The sequence below is a fragment of the Drosophila ficusphila genome, unplaced genomic scaffold (genome assembly GCF_018152265.1).
Source record: "Drosophila ficusphila isolate 14025-0441.05 unplaced genomic scaffold, ASM1815226v1 contig_414, whole genome shotgun sequence".
NCBI classification, from domain to species: Eukaryota; Metazoa; Arthropoda; class Insecta; order Diptera; family Drosophilidae; genus Drosophila; species Drosophila ficusphila.
Genome location: NW_025064328.1, coordinates 10,320,092 through 10,337,709, shown reverse-complemented (window position 1 = coordinate 10,337,709; position 17,618 = coordinate 10,320,092). Strand labels below are relative to the sequence as shown.

Below are 17,618 nucleotides of genomic sequence, written 5' to 3'. Positions count from 1 at the left end.
TAGTCCTTCGTTAGGTTTTCTCTTACTTTAAAGCGGCCTCTCTTTGCTACTCTCTTTTGCCAACGAACTGCTTGTTGCATGCTTCGTGCTCTCAGGTTAAGTCCGTTAAGGTTCGTGTGGTTCTCTCACTTATTGTCGTATGGCAGACCATTTTAAGCCCCATGCACCGCATAAGGGTTAGACAACACTCGATATTGCTGTTTCTTTCGCACTTATTGTTTTGAGTGATTGGTAAGGGACTGAATGAACCGATGAGACCACCTTATAGTTGTTCTACCTTTGGCTTCGCAGCAAATAAAAGGCAGCGCTGAAGTCGCGCCGCTTGAGTCCTTCGATAAACGCCGCGCTGAAAACATCCTTTGCCCCAAGAATAACCTTTAGCAAAAGTGTTAAACTAGTGAGTCCAGTGCGTGGTGCGAACTTTCCGCGGACCAAGAGTGAAAAGCAGTGCTTGAGAAAGCCAAACAAAGAGGATTAAGCCCGAGGCGAGCGGCAGGAATAATTGTAACATTGTTTGCCAGCGCCTCTTTTATAAGGTGTTTGACTGTCACGCCGCCGGAAAGTCGAGGGGTCGTTTTCTCTCTGTGTGCGTGTGTCTGTGTGTGTGTTGTTGCGGCATGCGTGCCAGTAATTTGCATAAAAAGCCCGTCTAACTCGAGTTCTTTTTTGTTGCGCGGCGTGAATGAAAGATTGCCAAACATTCCGAGACTCGCTGGTGAAAGTTTCGTGTGAGCATTTAAATTGCCCTGCAACAATGGCAAGTAGAAGCGTTTTGCGGCCAATCCTGCTGGCGGTGGTGGTGCTACAGATTTTCACGTTGGCAACCGTCAGTGGTGCGGCCAGCGGTGGCGTTGTCCTGAGCGACGTGAACCACATGTTGCGCGATGCCAAGGGCACAACCTCCGAAAAGCCCCAGCACCAGAAACCGGAAACGGAGGCGCCGGAATCCAGTGTGGAGCTCCTGCGCTTCGTCGAGGACGATGAGGATAGCGAGGACATCAGCTCGGCGGAATCCTTATCGAATGGCAGGTCAATGGAGGCCAACAAAATGGCCGATCAGGTGCGCCTGCTGACCAAACAGCTCAACGCCCTGATGTTGCGTCGTCGCGAGGATTACGAGATGCTGGAGCACAATCTGCGCAAATCCCTGCGGCTCACCACGAATGCGGCCACCGTGGATGCCGATATGCGCAGCGAGCTGAACCAACTCAGGTAAGCTAAAAAAGGCTAACCCTCCACCCACCTGCCCTAAATCGAATTTGAATTTTTAATTTGCCCGGTGTCGAATGTCCCCATATCCCCCCATTCCCCCCATCATTGGTCAATGTCTCGCTGGCAATTTGTGGGCCTCGAAACTTGGCACCAACTTTCCCCCAGTCACGTAGACTTGTCGCCCAACTTTTGCCGACGAATTGATGGCCCTCCAAAGTGGGCAACAGTTTCTAACTGAGAGTGAAATACGGCCTGAAGAGGTTGGCAGTTGACGGTTTTTATTTGCTTAAAGTCAGTTTTATTTAATGGCTTATTTATTACCTATTTTAGGAACAATTGAAATAGGATATTAATTATACTTTTTATTAAGTTATGATTTATGTTTTATCTCATTTTTGAAATAACTGAAAATTGTTTCTTATCATTATACCATAGTTAAACGGAAAATTTTAGACATTAATGCAAAATATATGAAAATGCTAACCGTTTATCATCATTATATCATACCAAATTATTAAATGTTCTTCAAAAAGTATCATGTACGCAGATAAATTTAGCTTTTTCTTATTTTGTATTTAAAATGAATTAAAAAAAAAAAACGTGAAAAATATTGAAAAACAATTATTTTAATGAGTTTTTCAATTCTGTTTTAAAAAATGCTATTTGTCATTTAAGGATAAAAATATTAAAATCATTCTCCATTTTTTGCTACTTACTCGTTAATAGTTATATCATGGCTTATTATTCATTTTGTTAGCAAAATAAACAGCCCCCCAATCTCCGGTTTTCCCATACAGCAGCGATTCTCCGAACTCCTCCAACTTTTCTAGTCGAGGTCAGCGCAATGAGGATGAGCATTCCTATGCGGAACATGATTGCTGTCCCGCTAATTCAGACAAATATGTGAGGGGAATCCAGGCAGAAAAAGAGGAAAGGACATCTAATCAGAGCGGAGACAAGCAGAGACCAGAGCCACGGGCTCGGCCCAAGTTTGCGTAGTATTCGTGATTTGTTTTGTTGTCATGGGCTGACTAATAATGATTGTCTCATCGAGCAGAACGCACACATATATCAGTTTCGCCAACCCCAAAAAAAAGATCTCCTGTGTGGCAGCGTAAAAAATACGTAAAAATGGCACACTCTTAATTTACTGAACAAATAGCTACGGTTAGACCATTCTTCTTGTTGTTGTTGCTGTTGTTGCTATTGTTCTAGTTGTTGTTGCTGTCGTGGACATCGTAAACTTTGTCAGTGACACCGTAAATAATTCAGCACACGCTCATGTTTATATACTACCCATACATATATATATACACTAGCAGACCCGGCTACGCGTTGCTGTAGCTAAAGTTATTGTAATATTATATTGAAGTATACAATTAAAGAAGAACTGTAGGTAAGGCAGATAGTCTTAAGTCTCTAACAGTAATATTTATTATTTTAAACTATATATACTTTCAATTTCAATTTAATTTAGTACTAATTGCTGCACAATATTTTTGGTTAACCTGTCTTTTGCTAACGTTGTATGTATTCCTGCATGTTTCGTGGACTGCCAATGTAGCTTGAAGGTAAAATAAAAGCATTACCGATGTCATTAGGATTTAAATTTCCGTCTATATTTCCAGCAACAGCATCTCGTAAGTGAATATATTCTTCTGATCGTAATTTAGCCTGGTTGCGTTCGCCAATAGTTGGAGCGTTGAATCTTCCAGCATGTTCACCTAATGGTACTTTATCGGCTTTTATAACGATTTGGTAGTTGTCATCTTGCAATCGTGGCGAAACTCTTTTGATTAATTGAAGTAGTTGATTCTGATCTTCTAAAAAATTTTCCAGTAATATCACAATTGCTTCCTCCTTTGCTTGTACAATGAAATTATACTGGCACCGAGTCGTTGCACGCTCTTGACAATTGCCCATAAAATAAATTTGAAGAAATTTCGGATTAACATCAGGCATTGGCATCAATGATCCAATTTTGTGGTACACCTGGCCTTGTATTTTAAATGTAGTTTCAAAATTACGTCCATCGGATGCAAGATCACAAATTTTAGTTGCCCCAAATGATGTCATTTGGAAGCAAGAATTAAATTTGCGTATTTTACGTAAAAACAATTTTGAATCATTTGAATTCCCAGCAAGAAGGGATAATAAAGGTTCTGGCGGAGGGGGTAGAGGTGGCAGCACGACTTTTCCTGCTGCACAGCACATACCGGTAGTTTCATTTCGAAATTTCAACGCCTGACAATATTGACATACTTTATCCATTCCACCAATAGCAATTTTTGAATGCGCAGAGTAGTTAATATCTGGTGCATATTCAAAAGCAAGACGAACGAATGATGTACGTACTAATGAGCGGCTGATCCGTTGCCTTTGTCGTTCTTGTGCTCGTACTGTATCTATGTTTCGTTCTCGTGCCGCTCTTGTTCTCGTAATATTCTGTTGCAGGCGTTCGCTACGCTGTTCTTGAGATTCTTGTGCACGACCTTCCGCTGTCCTAATTCTTTGAGCTGTATTTCTTGTATCGACTTGTTCTGGCAACTGATGAGCTCTTTCAACACGTTTGCCTCGTGCCTCTCTGTTGCTCACGTTGTTGAGATTAGATTTATCCGGCGGCATTTTAATTTACCATTATAATTATTATGTGACAATACCTGTATGTGTATTTTTTATATCTACAGAATTTTGAATAATGAAGCACAGATAACTAAAAAGCAGGAATGATTTCACTGTATGACAATAATTCGTCACTATAATTTGAATTTGATTTACACTTCGGTCTACGTACGTGGTTGGCTATGCTAACACCAAAAATTAAAAAAGTAGAAATATTAGAATTTCACGCTATTTCGTTTACTACAAAATAAATTTTATTTATACCTTAACCTCAATAACACGTGGTAATCAGGCTATTGTCGGTTTAGCATAGCAGCAAATTTGCCAATATTTCGTAGACAAAACGTGGTGTTGCTCTTGCTTATTTTTTATAGCATACTTTTGCGGGCAATTTGAAAATATTAAAAAAAAAGTAATCACCTACTATTGCATTCTGTTCGCCTGGTACTTCAAAATGAGGTTTGGTTGAATATGTTGGTATTGGCGGAACGAATTCGAAGGGACAAATTGGAAAATCCACTTCTAGGTACCAGGCGAACATAATCCATTATGGACAAATAATTAGCAATAAAATAAAATTGCGACTATAATTAAAGATCTAAGCTATCCTATCTCTCAAGTTGGACCAGACTGCTCATGGTATGCCAATTTAATTTAACATCGGTTAAGTAGTTTAGGAGTCCATCGCGGACAAACATCGTGACATGAGATTTATATATATAAGATATATAAAGATATACTTATACATATGAGTGTGTTGCGGAGAAAGGACATGTGCGGCGAAGGAACTCCCAAGGCAAACGCCAGTCAAACGTCATGTCAGTTGTGGTTTATGTGATCCACTATCGCTGCCCACACACACCCACACACAAAACCAACTGCTGTACCTTCGACTGACCAACAGCCACGCCCCCTTTTTAGCCGCCCACCTGGATCAGGGCTTTCCCATCGGCCAGTTGGACAACATCATTATCTGATTGAGCATGGTGGCGTGTCCATTCTGTTGATTTGAGTATATTTGATAAAATTCGCTGCCGAAAACTTACTTGCTGCTGCTGCTGCTGCTGCATCCAATTTGGTAATTAATCCCGGTGAAAGCGAAAAATCAAGATACCAATACCATCAGACGTCATCGAATCAGGCCCGATGAAGTTCGGCATTTGTAGTGTTCATGTTGCGTTTTCAATTTGCCCGCATGTCATTGACAGCATTTTCAATTTTCACTTGAATGACAGCCAGCTTTTTTTTGTTGGAACGAAAAAAAAAAAAAAAAGAAAACTGTGCAGCAGCCAAGCGAAAAATTGCCAGGCGAAGAGGGAAATTCAGTTGGTTTGGCATTACAACAGTTGCAAACGGGCTGGGCTAGAAATTGTTTTCCCTTTTTTTTCCCGGAGGTAATGCAGGTTTTTCCAAACAGTTTTTAAAAACCAATTTTATTTTTGGTAAATATGCCAAGTATTTGGCGAAACATGTTTATTTTGGCTCAGTTAATGCTCTTAATTGCCCAACTTGAACCCGAGCTCAACCCGTTTTAATTAAATATTTAAGTAATTAAACTGGAAAGCAGGGGCCAAACAAATCCATAACTTTTCATAGTCTGTCTGGCGGGGGGCCGCAAAAACTTTTGCGGGCCATAAAATTACCAAAAAAAAAAAAAAAAAAAAACGCCCACGCACAATGCAACAATTTGAGATATTACGTATACGCAGTGTGGGAATAAAAACCTAACCGAATGCGATGTGTGTACAGCCGTACAACTTTTCGTTTGGCTCGTTTTATTTTTGTCTTGTTGCTGGTTTCGGGGTTCCTTTTTGTTCTTTATGAAAATTTCATGTTGCTCTGCTCTTTTGACAGTGAAAAATAAAACAACATCGCCAGCTGCTGCTGCTGCCTCCTCTGCCGAAAAAGCAAACTTTTTACCTACGCCTCGAATTTGCTCAGCTTCTTGGGCTTCTTCTGTGCTCCAAATGACTGCTGGTGGCTGGTGGCTCTGCTTCCGGTTCCGCTTCCTTCCTTCCAACTGACTACTTTAATTGTCTGAAATGCCACAAAAATGCGTTCTCCTTACTTTTGCTAGCTGGCAACTGCCACAAGTGCTGCAACATTTTCATTTTCAACATTAAAACAACGTTTTTCCCCAGCACTTGTTGTTTGCGGTCGGTGCCCCACTTGATTTTTATTTTGTGTGCTCTCCGTTAAAGTTTGCCATCGCTTTTTTGTTAATTTTTGTTCGCATCTGACTTCTGTGATTTCTGTTTGCTGACATTTTTCGAGGGGAAATCGGGGAAAGTATGAATATTTCGCATTGCTGAATTTAAATGGTCCGAGGAAATTTGGCGGCATTGTCGCGGTGCTCGGCATGATTGGGTCCGGGTCGAAATCCCATTAGTAAACCGCATGCCGGCCTCATTGGCAATTAAGTTAGCCGACAGCCTGAAAATGTCAGTTTAAATTAGATTTCCTGGCGGGGGTGCAGCAATTAAAGCGTTACGTGCGGACTGTTCTACGCGATGCTAATTACGGATTTTATTAATTTTTAATTTCCAGGGAGGAGGTGGCTTCGCTGCGATCCTCGCAGAGTGGCAATAAGGAGCGCCTGACCGTCGAGTGGCTGCAACAGACCATCTCCGAGATCCGAAAACAGTTGGTGGATCTGCAGAGAACGGCGGGAAATGTGGCCAAGGATGTGCAGCAGCGGAGCTCCACCTTCGAGGATTTGGCCACCATTCGCAGTGACTACCAGCAGCTGAAACTGGAATTGGCCGCTCAACGGGAACGCCAGCAGCAAACGGAGGTCTATGTCCAGGAGCTTCGGGAGGAGCTCCTCCAGCAGGAGCAGGACTTCCAGCACGCACTCGCCAGGCAGCAGCGAAGGATCAAGGTACGCAAGGATGGCGGATCGGCCAGCGTGGAGGAGGAGAGCGGCAGCCAGGAAGTTAGCCAGGAGGTGAGTACCCACTTTATGCTAATCATCAGATAAGCACGCGAGCCCAAAGGTGAAAGAGTTCAGCACCGGGAAAAATAAATTAGTGTTTTTTGTACTTAAATAAAGTATTTGATTACTATACAAAAGTTTGGAAATATACAATTTTTTAAAAATTAAATTTTTAACTGAAAAGTGGTTAACTTAAAGGAAACAGAAAATTCACATATGAATAATATTTATATATGTAACACAAATTAACTAGACCAGTGAAAAATTCACATTTCATTTTTTTGGTAACAAATCGTTTAACTTTAATACTTTTTATTAATTAATTAAAATAATAATAAATTTCATTCGTGGTAGAATTAATTTAGTATTTTATTTAACATAAAAATTGTGGGCAGATAAAAGCTATTAACTTTTATTTATGTGTCAAAGTGCTAAACTCTTTTATTTAAAGAATGATTCCCAATAGAGAACCTTGGGAATATTACAATTGATTTGTAGTTCATATATTATCCTGCAGTATCTTATTCCTTTACTTACTGGTGTTTAAAAACTTAAATTTTAATTCGCTTTACTGCGAATGTTGACAGAGGAAAGGGATCATGGAAAACAAGGCACATAATGGGGCTTACTTCTCGCAGTGTGTCCTTTTTATGGCCCCCAAAAGAAAGCCGCTGCTTTGTTTTGTTTTCGCCTTAAGTGCGTCCCATAAAGAGACCGCCAACCTGGCGGGGCATTATCTGCCCGTTTTATGCCTCACTTTATGCGGCGAACCCTCTGCTCAGGTGGAGAGCGCTAAATGTCGAGGGTTACGGAGGGTTAAGGTGGCCTGAAGTTGGGTTAAAGTGGGTTGAGTTGCTGTAGGCTGGGTGGGTGGGTGGCACGATGTGCTAACGAGCGGGTACCGAAGTCGCAATCCGCCTTTTACTCGCCGTTTTAATGGCCCGCCACACATACGCTGGCCAAATTACTCATACGCACCGCAGGACGTTGTCGTATTTAATATTTAATGCCAAAGCCGGCTCGCCCCTGGCAGCCACTTAGGCCCACGTTCAATGCCTTAATGTCCGGGGTTCCTGGATTCGGGGTCCTGTTTCCTGGGTTTATGGATTCCTGGATTCCAAACGAATCCTAAGAAGATTGCTGGCTGTGATGAAGCCATGATCGGTGGCATCCTTTCGTCCGAGTCCTGGCATATTTAGGAGGGCTCTCATGTCAAGGCTTACAGTGAATGATGGGCAAATAAGTCAGAGTGGAGTTGCGGAAATCGGATCCCAAGCTGGAGCATTCGAAGGGCATCATGTGTGTGTGGAAGGACTTCGAATGGAAGGACTCGGCACCCTACCGCCTTCTTAATTATAATTAATGTCAATAAAGGACTTGTGCAGCAGCAGCAGCAAGCAGCAAGGCACCGTCAGCATTAACAATGGGGCAACTTGGGGCGAAAACAAAGGCAGCTGCCAACAGGTAAAGCCAGGTAACAAGCTCCAGGTTGCTTCATTAAAAGGATTATGCGCCAACTCCTCTTCGCTTCGATATGAGTATGCGGTTACGTCGTTCGACCATCAACGAAATATGTCAGTGTGCCCTTTTCCCCACTTTTCCCCCTTTTTCCCACTTCTCCCCCCTCTTCTCCTTTTTCCCCCCTTTAAACTGGTTTGACTGCCACCTGTTTTGATCTGGTCGCTGGCTTCTTTTCCTTCAGCGTTCTTCGCTCCACTTTGAAGTTTGGCTCAGGCGAAATTTGCTTGCTTAGAGGCGGGTATACTATTATATAATATATATATTTTTTTGCCAGCGAAATTCGCTTGCTTGGTTGGAAATTGTATATGTTCCTTGTTCGCCCACAAAGCGGAGAAATTTCAACGAGCTAAAGCAATTACTTGTGAACTTCAAGGGGCGAAATAGAAATTTAAGAAAAATACAAGCGGATAACAAGATGGAGAGATTGGGTTGAGACTATAAGATACCCACTATTTCATATTAGATTTATTGAAAATAAAATTTAATAATGAATGTGAAATATAACAATTAAATTAGCATTGTTTAACTGCATAGAAATTTTGTTTATTTTGGCATGAACGAAAGTTAACAAATGCTTAGTAATGCAAACAATTAAACAGATTTGTAGAAGTATTTATCACTTACCCTAAGGTGTTTCAATTAGTTCCATTGACCCAAAGTGCTTCATCTATATTCCGTTGAGATCGATTGACCAAGGCTAACCCCCAATTCGGGTTCGATATACCCTTGAGACTCCTTAAGCACAAGGAGGAGATTAAGTGTTCAGCCAGGCAGCTTAAGCGGCTTTCGCCGGACCTCAGAGCACACGCATCATATAATATATATAACCATATAACAATATATCCTCCCATCCCCAACTGCCTGCTTGTGTGTGTGTGTGTGTGTGTTTATATATCATTAATGTGCAGGCCGTTGCCAAATATAAAGCGAAATTGCTGAAAATTGCAAAACAAAAAGCAGGAAATCACCTTTTAATCGCTCAGAGTCAAAGGGGGGGCGCTTTTTCGGGGGGAAGGGGGAGGGGAAGGGGGGAGGGGATTCACTGGCCAGCTGCTTTTGGGAACTGGCTTAGGTTAACCTGATGGACAGACGGAGGGCCAGCCATCAGCCTTTTGTCTCTTGTCTTGCCAACTTTTTGGCAGCCGAGCAGCAGGAGTTGGAGTTGCAGAGTGGAAAGAAGAAGATGGAGCTGTGGCAGATGCTCTCGAGTGCTCCGATAATCAGTTCCCCTGCCACATGCCCCACTCCCCCCTCATCGCGAGGCTTCAGCACAATTTGATCCTTTTCATTCCAGCCTTCTTTTTTGTCTTTCCCACCAAAAACAAAACTGTGAGATGAGGGGGCGCCTTTTGACCAACAAAAACCAGTTCTTGAACTTTCTCAGCGCAAAACCAAAAGCAATTTTTGAAAATTGTTATTATAGAAGCGCAGCAAAGCAGAAATTAGGTTAAATTAGAACAAAGAGCAAAAAGCAGATAACAAAGGCCAAAGGGAAAAAATATGGAGGGCAGATGGAAAAGGAGAACCAGCTCAAGGATTGCCAAAAGGAAAATAAATAAAAACCAAAATACAATAAATTGCACAGGTGGCCGCCACGGAAGAGAATATCATAAACAAAAAAATAGACAACAATTTGCTTTGTGTGTGTGTGTGGCTGGTTAAATTTAATCAACTTTTCTTTATTTGATTAGCCGGGGAAAAAAGTACAAAGCCAGTAAAGTTATGCAAAAACCCGACAAACCTTTGGGAATTATACGGAAACCAGAGACTGAGAATTCTGGGAAAAATGCCTGGTGGAAATATTAAATGTACACAAGCAAAAGCTACAAAAATAAGTAAAAATATATTTGATACACATTTTGCAGGTAACCATAGAGAATTTAAGCTAGAGATAGATATTTATTTTTATTTTGTAGAAATTACCTGGCAACTAAACCTTCATATTTATTTTTAGTCGTTGAACATTTGCTATCAATTTCTAGTTAGTTTCTCTGCCAAGCATGCGAAACTTGAACTAATGGCTATAGATTTAATAACACATTGAGGCAAACTAATTTGCGGTAATAAGATTGATTTAGTGGCCAAGAGTCAGAGGTGTGTATTTATTTCCCTGCTCGAAGGTGATAACACTTGAACCCATAAACATCTGCCGTTGACAGGGGCAAAGCCAAATATAATTTGCCATCTCTAATTGCAAACTGTCTGCAGATTGATGCCTCCGATACATTCATATGTGTTCACGCACTCCTGTAACAAATTGCTTTGATGAAGGCTGTCACTTGCAACAGTTGGGCCAAGAAATTCGGGCTCTTCCGAAAGAGGGAAGGCAAAATACAAATGTTTATCATTGGTTATTGATGCTACTATCGCATCGCTTGGGCAGGGGATTCCGGGATGGTATGGATATATTGTTCGTATGGAGAGCCTGGCTGTTAAATTAGCAAGGCAAACAAATGCCAGGCACACAAGGCCCGGGAAAGAAAGAAATAAAACCAGGAGGAGGAGCAGTAGGAGCCCAAGGCAGCCTGACACGGTGAATCCGGTTTCGGTTTCGGTTTCTTTGTATATCTGCCTGCCCCACAAAACTCCCACTTACCACCACCCTTCCCTCCCCCCGTTGGAATATACATATATAGTGCCTGGCATTTTTACCTTATTTATGTTGATATTTGTTCTGCCTTTGTTTCATGTTACCAACCTGCCATCTTCTCCACTTCTGTTGGCAATTTGTTTGATTGTGCAAATGTAGCTGGGTTGCTACACTTATGATTTTGATATACAATACGTATCACGAGTCGGCGGGTTATTTTTATTGAAACATTTGTCCAGGCCTCAGATTTCCTTGTCTTTCTCTCTTCCGAATTAAATGCGGAATATTTGCGGGCCATATCTTAGTTTCAAATTATGCACACGTCTGCCGTTTTCCCATTTTCTCGACCAGGGGATCAGGTTGACGTTGACTTTGAGGCTCTTTTCCATTTCTGACAACGAGCGAGTTTTCTGGCCCCCAAATGCGCATTAACTTAATGGTATTTTGCGGCGCCCTATGACTTCCCCACCCCTCCCCCTCACCCCCGCCTCGGAAAAACTCTCCCTTTTCTATCTGCCACTGAAAGTAACTTTTTCAAGCATCGCACAAAAGTCCTATTAAATTTTTACGACAATTCGCCGTGGAGCAAAGCAGGAACAGAAGCAGATTTTTGCTCTTTTTTTTTTTGCCCAATGCTCCTTGTTTCCAGCTCCCCGCTCCCTGCTTCATGTGGCATGCACCATCATCCCCGGTTGCCTTGGAATTGCTGTCACGCTAATAGCAAATCCTTGTTAGCTTTCACTTAAGTACAGCATGTAAAATTTTCAATTTTAATCCTTGAACCAACCCGGCCAGCCCAGGAAATTAATTAGTTCCCTGGTCATGGCCTGTCCTTCCCGCTCCTCCTGCCCCTTTGCACTGATCCTTTGTTTATGACTTCACACGAAAAACACTTGAAATATTTATGCTTCAATTTCGATTTCAATTAACGCCTCCAGTGGCCGGTGCACGCAGAAAAAAATTCATTTGTCTCTGCGAGGGAAATTTGAGCCGCATAAATCACATTTAATTATACCGTTGATGGACGAAATTTCTATGCCACTGCCGGCACCTTTCCGCCTAAGCTACACAGTTATATATATAAAGATATATATATATGTATATGTATATCTAGATGTAGAGCAAACACGTTTGGGCGAATATATATTGAGGATTTCTCCGTTTTGATGGCCACTTCCCCGTCTCCGCCAGAGTTCATATAAAACGCGAACGTGTCGTATTAGCCGCGTTCGTGACCTTTCACATAAAACAACGCCAAGATTGGGCTCTGACCACCCACCAGTCGTGCCACCCACTAAACCACCCACTGAACCACCCACTGCACCAACGAAACGTGCGTTGGGGGCAAAGCAAACAAAGGAGCGGCGGTGGAAAAGCGGAAAAGGCGGAAAAAGCAGTGGCTGCGCCACCAATGAAAACATTTTCACAGCGGCCCAAAGTGTTCGAATGGCGATGAGGCACAAAACGCAGCTTGGGCATAAATATTCATGAATATTTCCCATATTTTTGTTCATCTTTTGTTGGCCTTTTTGCCAAGAATAATTGAATTCGATGGGGGAAATGGCCGAACATTTTCGAAAATAAAAATTACGAGTGACTCTGTGGAAATAAGTCAAGCTGCGTATTGATTTAGGGATTTTTCAAAAAAAATTCACAGCCTTAAATACAAGATGAGAAATACGGTTTAAGAAATTAGTACTCCCAAGCCTTCGCATTTTTCATTTAACTTTCTTTAAGGCTGACTTATTAAGGCCAGTGGAAAGTAAAAGTAAAAAGATGCAAACTGGGTTTTAAGAGAAGAAACGTAATTGTTTCTACTTTCGTTTTGCTGTGCCCTTTCTGCAGGATATACATCATAATTCCTACTTCCATTCACTCATTGCATTCATTAGCAGGACACTTTCTGCCCGCTTTTGTGCCCCACAGCATCCTTGATTAGTCAATTACTGAGGACATTTCTATGACTGATGGCCACGACCACAGAAAATAAAAGGGAAACCCTGCGGCGGCAGATATATAGTACTAGTACTATATATATTATATATGGAATATGGAGTAGATCCTTTGGCGTTGTGGAAAGAAAACACATTCATGGCGCCGGGTGAATGTGACCCAAATGGCATTACCTTGGTTTACAGCTGCTCGCTGCTGCTTGTCACTCAGCAAAATTATTTCTATGCATATTGTATATACTATGTATACCCCTTTATATGTGTGGAAATTTATGCAGCCTCTACCGCCGAGGATTGCAGTCTGCCAGTTGCCAGTTGCCGGTTGCCAGCTGAAAGCTGAGAGCTGGATGCAAATCCACCCACGCCGGAGGCATCGCTGCTCCGCCAGCTCCTGGGGATTTACACGCTTTTGGGGCAAAAGCTGCAGCTGACATTATTGTGGCACGCTCCGCCGCTCTGAAGTCCGCCCGAAACGTTATGAAACGCATTTATAATAAATGGATTTAGCATTCAATTCCCAGCACATAATCCTAGACCGCCGAGCGACAAAAGAATCTCAGCCAGCTTACGGGCTTTTGCCACGCATCCTGCTCGGCTTCGCTTTTTTCCTCCACGGAAAGAAACTAAAGTTAAGTGGGTGGCTAAAAGTGAATTTTTAAAACGATTAATATAGATGGTACAGCTTTTGGTGTTTACTTTCTGAAATTAGTTGCCATAAGGCATTTGAATTTTAAAGCAATTAAGGAACATTAAATTGTAAACTATAAAATCTGAACTCTACCAAGTAAACACGAAGAGAATGGCATTAATATATATAAGTAGTACAAAAGATAGAAGCAGCTTTAAAATAAAATAAATTTAAACAAATTAAAGTAAATGTAAATTGGATGTACTACCAACCACTTTTGGTTGTGAAAATAATAAGACAATTTATATAACTTCTTATAACTTTAATTAAATCAATTGTATGCGTTAAATTGGTTATACAACATTTAAAATGAATATTCAAACTACAAATAATAAATGCATCTAAATGTGTATTTTTTAAATGTATTTTAATATTCCCCTTTTTTTACAGCCCACTGGAGTTGAATCCACCGCGGATCACAAGCGTCGTCACTGTCGTTTCCAGAGTGAGCAGATCCACCAATTGCAAATGGCCCACCGAAATCTGCGCCGCCAGGTGAACGGATTGAAGTTCCATCACATCGATGAAAGGGTTCGCAACATCGAGGTGGAGCAGCACAGGATCGCCAATGCCAACTTCAATCTGAGCAGCCAGATTGCCTCGCTGGACAAGTTGCACACTTCGATGCTGGAACTCCTGGAGGATGTGGAGGGTCTCCAAACCAAAATGGACAAGAGCATCCCGGAATTAAGACACGAGATCTCCAAGCTGGAGTTCGCCAATGCGCAGATCACCTCGGAGCAGAGTTTGATTAGGGAGGAGGGCACCAATGCGGCCCGATCCTTGCAAGCGATGGCTGTCAGTGTGAGTGTCCTGCAGGAGGAGCGCGAAGGGATGCGCAAGTTGACCTCCAACGTGGACCAGCTGAGGACCAACGTGGATCGACTGCAATCCCTGGTCAATGAGGAGCAAAATAAGGTGAGCTTTTAATAACACTATTTAGTGTTATTACATTTCATATTTTATACAACATTTTCCATATTCATAGAATTTTAGTAGTTCTCTTATTTTATTTTAAATATTTTTAAACACAAAAGTTTTGCATTTAATTAAGAAAAAATCAATTACAGCTAAAATCTAAATATTAAAGGGTTTTAACTTTAGCATTTTTTTTAATTTTTTGAGTTGTACGATATGTTATGACATTTGATTTTAACAAACTAAAGATTGAATAATTTAATAAATCTCAAGGCGATTAATTTTTCCTGAATATTGCTTGCTTCATATTTAATACATTTAAACGTTTTATTTTAATATTAGATTTTGACGACAAATATAATCAGAATATTGACAAGGGAATCAATTTCCACTGCTTGCAACCAGTTTCAACTTTTAACTTTAAAAGTTACCAATTAAATTGTTAATTAACCCCTTAATTAAACCCTAGTTTTATTGCTCAACCTTATGCTTTTACACACAACCCCTGGCTAACACGGATTTCCGTTTACTCCTGTCTCCGCCCGCAGCTCTCGCACCTGAACAAGCCCCACAAGCGACCGCACCACCAGAGCAGCCCGAACAACCAGAACAACCATCAGGAGCTGTCGCCGCAGGAGGATCAACCCATCGACTCCGTCCTGGCCGAAACGCTGGTCAGCGAACTGGAGAACGTGGAGTCGCAGTACGAAGCCATCATCAACAAGCTGCCGCACGATTGCAGCGAGGTGCAAGCCCAGACAGACGGACTGCATCTGATTGCGCCGGCGGGCCAGAGGCATCCGCTGATGACGCACTGCACCGCCGACGGCTGGACGACGGTTCAGCGGCGGTTCGACGGCAGCGCCGACTTCAATCGCTCGTGGGCGGACTACGCCCGGGGATTCGGAACGCCCGGCGGCGAGTTCTGGATTGGCAACGAGCAGCTGCACCACCTGACCCTCGACAATTGCAGCCGGTTGCAGGTGCAGATGCAGGACATCTACGACGACATCTGGGTGGCCGAGTACTCGCGGTTCTACATTTCGTCCCGCAACGATGGCTATCGGTTGCACATTGCCGGCTATTCGGGGAACGCTTCGGATGCACTGAACTACCAGCAGGGAATGCAGTTCTCGGCCATTGACGACGATCGGGACATCTCGCAGACGCACTGTGCTGCCAACTATGAGGGTGGCTGGTGGTTCTCTCATTGCCAGCACGCCAATCTCAATGGGCGATACAACTTGGGGCTGACTTGGTTCGATGCCGCTCGCAACGAATGGATAGCGGTCAAGTCAAGCCGGATGCTGGTCAAGCGCCTGCCCGCCGTTGAGTGTCAGGCTACCGTTTCTGTTCCCGTTTCCGTTTCCGGTGCAACTGCTGCTGCTGCTGCTGCTGCAACAACAACAACAACAACAGCAGCGCCAACGGGAACGGCAGCGACAACGGCGAAAGCCGTTAACAAAGTGGTTCAATTCGTTGCCGCCGGGCAGGCGTAAGTGAGTGGGGGAGATATAAAGTACAGTAAGACCGCTACAGTGAACCACCAGAGCCATGCCTACTATAGTTGGGAGTCCACTGTTTGTCTGTGGGATAGTGGATCTGGATCTGGAATTCGGAATCTGGGATCTAAAAGATCGTAGTTAATAGTGTAAAAAAAAACAAAAACAGAAGAGCAAACATTGTAAATACTCAAAGGAAAAACAAAAACAAAAACCGATCAGAACTAAGTTGTAGCATTAAATTTCGAATGGAGCTTACACCTAGGCGTATGCGTAATTTAGTTGGCAAGCTAACACACAGCCCGTTCTACCCGTATAAATATTCGATTCTTTGGTCTTTCAACAAGATCTCATAGAGGCTTAAGTTCCGCACTAGCTCCAAACTAAAGCGAGACAGACAGAGAAAGAAAGAGACAGAGAGAGAGAGAAAAGGGGATGGTGAGAGGGAGATAGAGAGAGCATATCATTTAAGCGAATTCAGAGTTAATGTGTCTAGAAATAATATTCCCTCCCCCCTCCCCCCGTAAAACTAAATCTAAATCTAATCTAGTTGTAATGTGTAAAAAGCCTAAACTCGCTTAGGCTAATCTCAGACAAATAATAAATATACAGAGAACTTTGTAGCCTAAGTCAGCATATCAGTCATATGGAGTACACATCTTCTAGTTATAGCGTTGGTAAATGTACTTGTACTTGTAATTGTTGTACCATAAAATAGTCTCTACGCATTCGTTTTCCCGCTTACTAAGTGTCTGCTTCAGTCGAAATCCAAAAAAAAAAGAAAAACCCATTTACCCCAAACCGAACCGAAACCTATGGAGTCGCAAAATGCCAAAGAGATCGAGTCAGAAATAGAAACAGAAACAGAAACAGAAGCCGATGATATGCAAGTTTTCACGCATCAAGAAACTGAAACTGAAACTGAAATCGAAACCGAAACTGAAACTGAACTATTTTCTGCTGTTTTGCATATACCAAAAATAACAAACAAAATGAAACAAATGAAGTGAGCGAAGGGCAGAAACCATAAGAGCTAAAAAATGCATTTAGCAATTAAGTTATGAACTATCTTATGTATACATTAATTTTATGTCCTGTAAGTTAAGCGACTAAAAACAAAGGAAAACAAGAAAGCTTGGCCCTAAGACCGGCATATTTTACAATAAATGAATTGATGTGAAAAGAAAAACCCCCCAAGGGATAAGGCAATCTTTTAATGGCATTCAAATCAAAGGGGGATTGGTTAAGTAATTCGCATTTAATTAATTATAAGTGCCAGACAAACTTAAAAGAGGTGCTTTGAATTGCAACTCAACCTCTGAAAATCCAGCAAAAGTGCATGAGTTTTCCCAACTCCAATGCACACGTATAAGCACATATATATATATATATTTAGAGCGATAGCCTGAGGAAAATGGAGATATATTTCAATTGAAGGATGTTCGCACCCGGCGTGAAGATGGAATAGTTTTCGTTCTATTTCTCCTTTTTTTTCCCCGAAGCTCGAAGCCATTTATCAGCACGTGAAAAGTTGCCAACTGGCAGCCAAGAACTTTAATAATGCAGAACTCAAACATTTTTCATCATCTCGTTATATTGAAACCTCTGCGTGGGTAAATGGGTAAAGGGGGCGTGGCATCAAGAGGGGGAGGCGGGGCGGTAATGCGGCTCCTTGACA

The 17,618-nt window shown here is 42.1% G+C and overlaps 1 protein-coding gene across 1 annotated transcript; it reads left to right on the top strand.

Moving 5' to 3' along the window:
* The first annotated feature begins 319 nt into the window (after window positions 1-319).
* Window positions 320-17,129, top strand: LOC108096877 (protein scabrous). Its single transcript, XM_017198811.2, has 4 exons — window positions 320-1,212; window positions 6,382-6,781; window positions 13,911-14,438; window positions 14,987-17,129. The coding sequence occupies exons 1-4, from the start codon at window positions 683-685 to the stop codon at window positions 15,935-15,937; spliced, it is 2,409 nt and encodes an 802-aa protein (XP_017054300.1). The 5' UTR covers window positions 320-682; the 3' UTR covers window positions 15,938-17,129.
* The last annotated feature ends 489 nt before the right edge of the window (window positions 17,130-17,618 follow it).